At 37.1% G+C, this 6282-nt stretch overlaps 1 protein-coding gene across 1 annotated transcript; it reads right to left on the bottom strand.

Moving 5' to 3' along the window:
- Positions 1-5122: 5122 nt before the first annotated feature.
- LOC115070852 (keratin-associated protein 20-1-like) lies at positions 5123-5311 on the bottom strand. The gene has a single exon (XM_029564861.1). It carries the CDS (start codon positions 5309-5311, stop codon positions 5123-5125), a length of 189 nt encoding a protein of 62 aa, XP_029420721.1.
- Between the last annotated feature and the right edge of the window lie 971 nt (positions 5312-6282).

The raw sequence follows: 6282 nt of genomic DNA, 5'->3' as shown, positions 1-6282 counted from the left end.
TTATAAAATAGTCACAGCACACTGACTGTTGGAAGGTGAGGAAGTTCAACAGTTAGCGATCTATAGGACACTGTGTGTCCACCTCCCTTCTCTCAAGAATGTGCAGCTTTTCCACTGCTGTTTCTTGATATTCTTTGACAATTTGTCCCTTTTAATCAGGAATATCTCTTGATGCCTCAAAATGTTTGCTCTCAAATCATTCTGTTACCTATTTGCTCCCTCAAGAGTTTTATTTCCTTTCCATTCTTCATTGAACTTTCCCCCCAAAATGTCACTGTGACTTATGTATACAACTGTGACCAGTGGGAGAAGCAGTTTTCCCTTTTGGGGTTGTTTCATAGCTAACCATCTTGTGGATTTTTCTTTTAGGAACATCCTTATAGGAGCAAGGGTATTTGTTCCCTGGTCAAGGCTCTAGGGACACCCAATTTCGGGATTATAAGGGACATCTATGACATAACTTTTCAAATGTATATCCTCTCCATATACCTTTCCTTTCAAAGGACTTAGACTTTATTTTATAACACCTGTGTCAATCGCTAGACTTAATATAAGATGGAATTGCATGTTTTATCATTGGTTAAAAGAAATGGTTTTACTCACACACACAAACACACCTCACACTTAAGATAGAATTCTGATGTAAGATACATCAGCAAATTATTTATGCTAAATCTACTTTACATATCTGTAAAACAAGAAAATACAAATCTGTGACTACTGAACACACTGTAAATGTATTGTTTTCTCTCCTAACCAAACCTTCAAACCTTGATATTAAACCATCTTCTTCCCCAAGTTAGTATCTGGTCTCATGTACAACATTGATGTCACAAGTTTGTCTTCTTTAATTTTTTAATTTTTAAAAGTATTTATTACATTTTAGTGTGTGGGTGTGCAGGTGTATGTGTGTCCTTATCTGTGTGTTTATGTGTGTGTGTTCATACCACACGCCATGATGCCATGGCAGAGATAACCGAAGCCAGAAACGTGGAATCGTGTCTCAATCTTCTTTTGTCATTTGTCTTAAATTAAGGCTAATTCTGATCAACAAATTCAATAAATAAATGATAACATTTATCTGCTTGACTTGGAGATAAAATAATAAAAATAAAAAACAAATCCTCCACACTATGGAATTAGCATTTTAGTGGAGGAGACAGATCATAAGCAAACACAGAACTAACTTATCCACTCATCAAAGCAATCACTGCACAACTTAGAGCAGTTTCTCTGAGTGTTTGGGAACCTACTCAAGGTAGAGAACAAAGCAGAGATAAAAAGAAAATCTTCCCAGGGTTATATTCTAATGGTAAATAGTAGATGACCTAATAAACAAAAATTTGAATAGTGATAATTGCCAAGACAATTCATAAAGTAAAGATGAGAGATTTGTACTACCCTGTGGATATTATTGAGATGGCAGGTGACTTGAAAGAGGATGGTATCTTAAAAACTGGGACTTTTGAGTAAAGATGTGGATCATAAAGATATACACTTATAAGATTTGGGGAGAAGAATCTGCCACACAGACAAAATAACTATATGGTAGTCCTAGATCTCTTCTCCTAACATAATATTAACTAGGGAGAAAGAAGGGAGGGCCTGAGAGATATCACGTCATGTATTCTGCCATGGAAATATATGAATGGGTAACACTGTTATTACAAATAATTTCACAGCATACCTAGCAATATAATTGCAAAGGTTTTGAGTTAACTCTGAATCAGGTGAAAAGAGGTTGATTGCAGTTTTATGACAACATACCTCATGTGTTACACCCAAGAAGAAAAGCCCAAGAAACCTGGAGTGTTCCACAATATTCTGACACTTGCTGATGAGCACAACTTGCATTGCTCTGACACTGTGGATATGATGGGGTTTACTCTCATGACTAGGGTATATCAGAGAGGGCTTGAACAAAGAGAGACTTTCTATTCTACAAACTGTCTCCTCATATTATTGATGCTCCCCTTTGCTGTAAAGAAGCTAACAACAGTCAATAGATGGATGGGTGAAGTTTTTCACTCATAAGGAGGAATAAAATTATTAATTATGCAGAAAAATCAATAGATCCGGAGACCACTGGATTAAGGGAAATAAGTCAGGCTCAAAGAGACAAATATTGCATGTTTTCTTTCATATGTGGAACCTATTTTATATAAACAGAGAGACAGGGAAAAAGAGATAAAGACAGAGAGACAAACAGACAAAAAGAAATAAAACACGAAGGTACTAGGGCAACTATTTAAGAAGAGGAAGACTAACTGGAGCGGTTGAAGGGAGTGAGAGCAGTGATTGCGGGTGGATATGCTACGGGATTTACTTAAGCAAAATCATCATTATAAAACTACATTAGGGCTATCTGAGCAACAGAACCAATAGAATGAGCACATATTAAAAGAAGATTCATTACATTGTTTTGTACAATATAGTGTGGGTACTCCAATAATGATTGCCCTCATCCTGGAGAGACTGAAAGTCTGCAATTGTATAGCTCACAAAACTAGTGGGCCTCAGCAACCCCAGTTATTGTTGAAGACCTGGAAGATTCCTACAGAGCTACCTGTCTTTGGTCCACATGGGAAGCCTGGGTTCTGATATCAGGAAAGGAATGTAGCAGCAGCAGAAGCCACAACAAAGAAGACCAGCAAACACGGGGGACAAACTTGCAAACAGGAAATGAACTCACAAACAGGATAAATAACTCATTCAGGATAGATGAGACAATAAAGTAAAAAGCACAGATTTCTTCAACCCCACCTGGCATGGAACTTGCTATGTAGACCAGGCTGGACATGATCTCACAGAGATCCACCTGTCTCTGTCTCCTGAGTGCTGGGATTAAAGGCATGCACCACTACATCTGGCTGTTATCATTATTTTGGATAATGACTATAACCCATGAACTTGGAAGTCTTCTCTTAATAGTAAAGCTGAAATTTCCAATGTTGAGATTCTGAATAGATTTCCATGGAGGATGCTGAGCAACTGCATCTCCGGTTGAGAAATTTGCATTCGCTTTTCGTATAGTGAGTCCATTTAGTGGTGTTCATTGTGCATGTGCTTACCTAAGGTAGGCCACTTGGGATTAGATTACTTATCAGGGAGCTAATTCCTGGAAAAATATGATTTTCTCTCCCTAAGTATCCATTGATAGCCTTTAGCTCTTTATTTAGAAGTGAGATCATCTGTATATTCCCCAATCCACATTGGCATGTCAACTGGTTCTCTCATAATATGGATCTTGTTAGACTACCATGGCATGGAGATTTCACAAGTACAGCTCCCCTATAATATCTAGAATGCATTACACAGAAGCAGGTCCCTGTTCCTCTGCATATTTATGTCTTTCTGACCCCTCTTCCACAATGTTCCCTGAAACCTAGGTATAAAGATTGCATTATAGATCTATCAGTTTCAGATGGGCATTCATCAGTCACTTAGTCTCTGCATTTGACCCCTCATGGAACTTCATAAGAGTCTTCATCTGTTGAAAAACATGCTTCTTTGATGAGTGATCTATGAATAGAACAATATGTATTTATCTACTGTATTGATGTCTGCTCCTGTCATTTTTTTGGCCAGTAGTTGTGAGTACTCAATACTGAAGTTTTTAGCATCATCGGTGGAAAATTTTCTTCTCTTGTCATGAACATCCTATTCCTTGATGGAAATGAGGTATGATATCTTTTAGGGTCTCTTTTCCTCTTTTGGTACAGAGTCTACAGGTTTCTATCTTTGATTAGATTGACTTATTGAATCCAGTAATCAAGATACCATAGCCATGAATTAATTGTAAGTTGGTCAAATGTGGATCTAATGTGATGAGATTCCGTGTTTGATTAGAGCTGTCTTTTAAAATCTGTCATTCATTTTAAGAACTTTTGAAGAACTTTCTTCCTGACAACCAGAATAAAATTCCTCAGAGACTATAATAGCACTCTCTAAGTCTCCATGTATATAGAATCTTATCATAATGAAGTAAGTATTTACAAGTAAAAGTTGAATAAAAGCGAGAGAGGTCGAAGGTGCCAAGTATAGATAAAAACAATGAAGGAATGAATGGAAGTAGTGACTGTACTTTTGTAACCCAGGAATGACTGCAAAACTCATGTATACCATAACCTTGAAATGAATCCTAAACAGAATTACATAAACACAATTAGGCTAATCATCAAGAAAGCAAAATTAATCATGGCAACAGAAAGTCGTTTTAAGACTTTCTAGGGAACAAGATAACAGAATGGCAAACCCTTCCAGGTGCCGTCTTGGGGACATTGGAAGCTCCCCGTATAAATGCTGTCGTAGTTCTCAACTCTGGAAATAACAGCTACCTAAACATGTTTCTGAAGGCAAACTGAGCTCCTTCAGTTGTCATTTAGTGAGGGCTGAAAGACAGCCACAGAAGAAATCCATTAAGAACATGGCTTGCACCAACACATAGAGCTGTTTCCCACTTATAATCAAACAGACAAACAAACAAATAACAGCAGGACTTCAAAGACACAGTATGAAACAGTGCAATAATATGTCATAACAACCCCACTGTGAAGATATGAAACTGGTTAACGTTGCTGCAGGTGCATTGGTACGCTCTTAATTTAGTGTGAAGATAATTGCTGGCCATGCTTGCTCTCATCTTGGTCAGACAGGATTGTAAATAGATGATCTTTAAAGACCATCATAAATCATTTAGGCAGATTTCAGGCAGGAGTGTACACACACACACACACACACACACACACACACACACACATACAAACAATGCTCCCACATGGGAAAATCCAATGTATGAGAGGGTAGAAATGATAACTAGGACATATTGAAAATGCCAGGCAAAGTAATTTTAATGTAAAGTGGATTTTCCTGTTTTCCACATGAATAATAGAAATATTTATCCCAAAGGAGAATTATTGATCAAAACCTAAATCCCCCGCCCCAAAACTTAAAACTGTAAGTAAGTCCTAGTGGTTTTTATTAAGTCAACACTGGCATCCTGGAATCTGAAGCTATCTCACAGTAGCCACAGAGTGGAAAACATTATTTCATCTGAGAGAGGCACAAATGAAGAATAAGCCACAGGAAAATGAACTTTGTCCTTGGTCTCCAGTTGGATTTCTCAGTAGAAGCCAGATGACCAGTATCTTCCATAGTAACATGGCCTATAGTAGCCATATCCATAGCCACCATAGCCACCATAGCCAGAGCCATAGCCACAGCCTAGGCCTCGAAAGGAGCCACAGCCATAGCCTAGGCCTCCAAAGCCATAGCCCAGACCTCCATAGTAGTTGCCATAGTAAGAGCTCATGGTGTGAAGAGTGGAAGACTTACTTGACAGCAAAGTGGTTGATGTGAATGTGAACTTCTTTGCTCCAACAGAGCCTTTTATATACCTCCTGTAGTGGGTGTGACAAACCACAAGCAAACACAACCTTACATTTCATGCGCTAATATGCATGAAAACTATCTCATAAATATGTTGTCCAATTGGAGGAGCAGCCTTCTTACCCATTAATTTGAAGTCTTCTTCACAGCAGTCTCTAAATTCTTTTAGCTATGTCCTATGCCTTTAATAATATTTAAAGGATATTTACTGTCATGTTTTATCTTCATAACCAAGCTTCACGAGTTTGCATAGCATGGAAGCTTCACATATTATTGAAGCTTGTCTTAAACTAATAGATTCTCCTCTCTGAAGACTTAAAGTAAAAATTTCAGCTTTGGGCAGGATTTAGAGGACTGATTATATCATTAGTAACACTACATCATTTTTTTTTTGCTTATTTCCTGTCACCATATGCATGCTGGGTTTGTTTTCATTTTTTGTTTGACAGGATCAACCTTAAATTTCATGACAATGTTTTAGCCCAGTGTTTTAGCCCAATGTATTTTATGGGGTTTTTTAGTGATTGGGTTTACATGAATCTAAATATCTTAAGCATATCTAAGGTTTATTTGTTAGTTAAAAAATTATCATGTGTATAGTTTTATGTGAATGCCTATACATGCTTTCTTTAGCATAGCAGGTACTAATAGTGAAATACATATTGAAATGTATTTTTAATATATTAATCTTTAATATGTCTATCATGTTAATCACTCTTCATACATTTATTGACTTCCCAGTTTATTGTTAGATATATCTAAGTTCCAGCAAAGGTACATAAAAGGACATTAATCTAACACTGCTGCAATCCTGAGAAACACCAGAAGTGCAATGACATTTTAAATTCTAGAGAGTATGTGTGAAAATAATAAACAATGGTACGTTATCATGGA

This window comes from Nannospalax galili, unplaced genomic scaffold (genome assembly GCF_000622305.1).
Source record: "Nannospalax galili isolate Female #2095 unplaced genomic scaffold, S.galili_v1.0 scaffold136, whole genome shotgun sequence".
Classification (NCBI taxonomy): domain Eukaryota; kingdom Metazoa; phylum Chordata; class Mammalia; order Rodentia; family Spalacidae; genus Nannospalax; species Nannospalax galili.
The sequence above is the reverse complement of the archived record's forward strand: the minus strand, read 5'-3'. Positions and strand labels throughout refer to the sequence as shown.

Bases quoted from the DNA above. Each gene is read 5' to 3' on its own strand.
- LOC115070852 (XM_029564861.1), bottom strand. From the start codon at position 5,311: ATGAGCTCTTACTATGGCAACTACTATGGAGGTCTGGGCTATGGCTTT.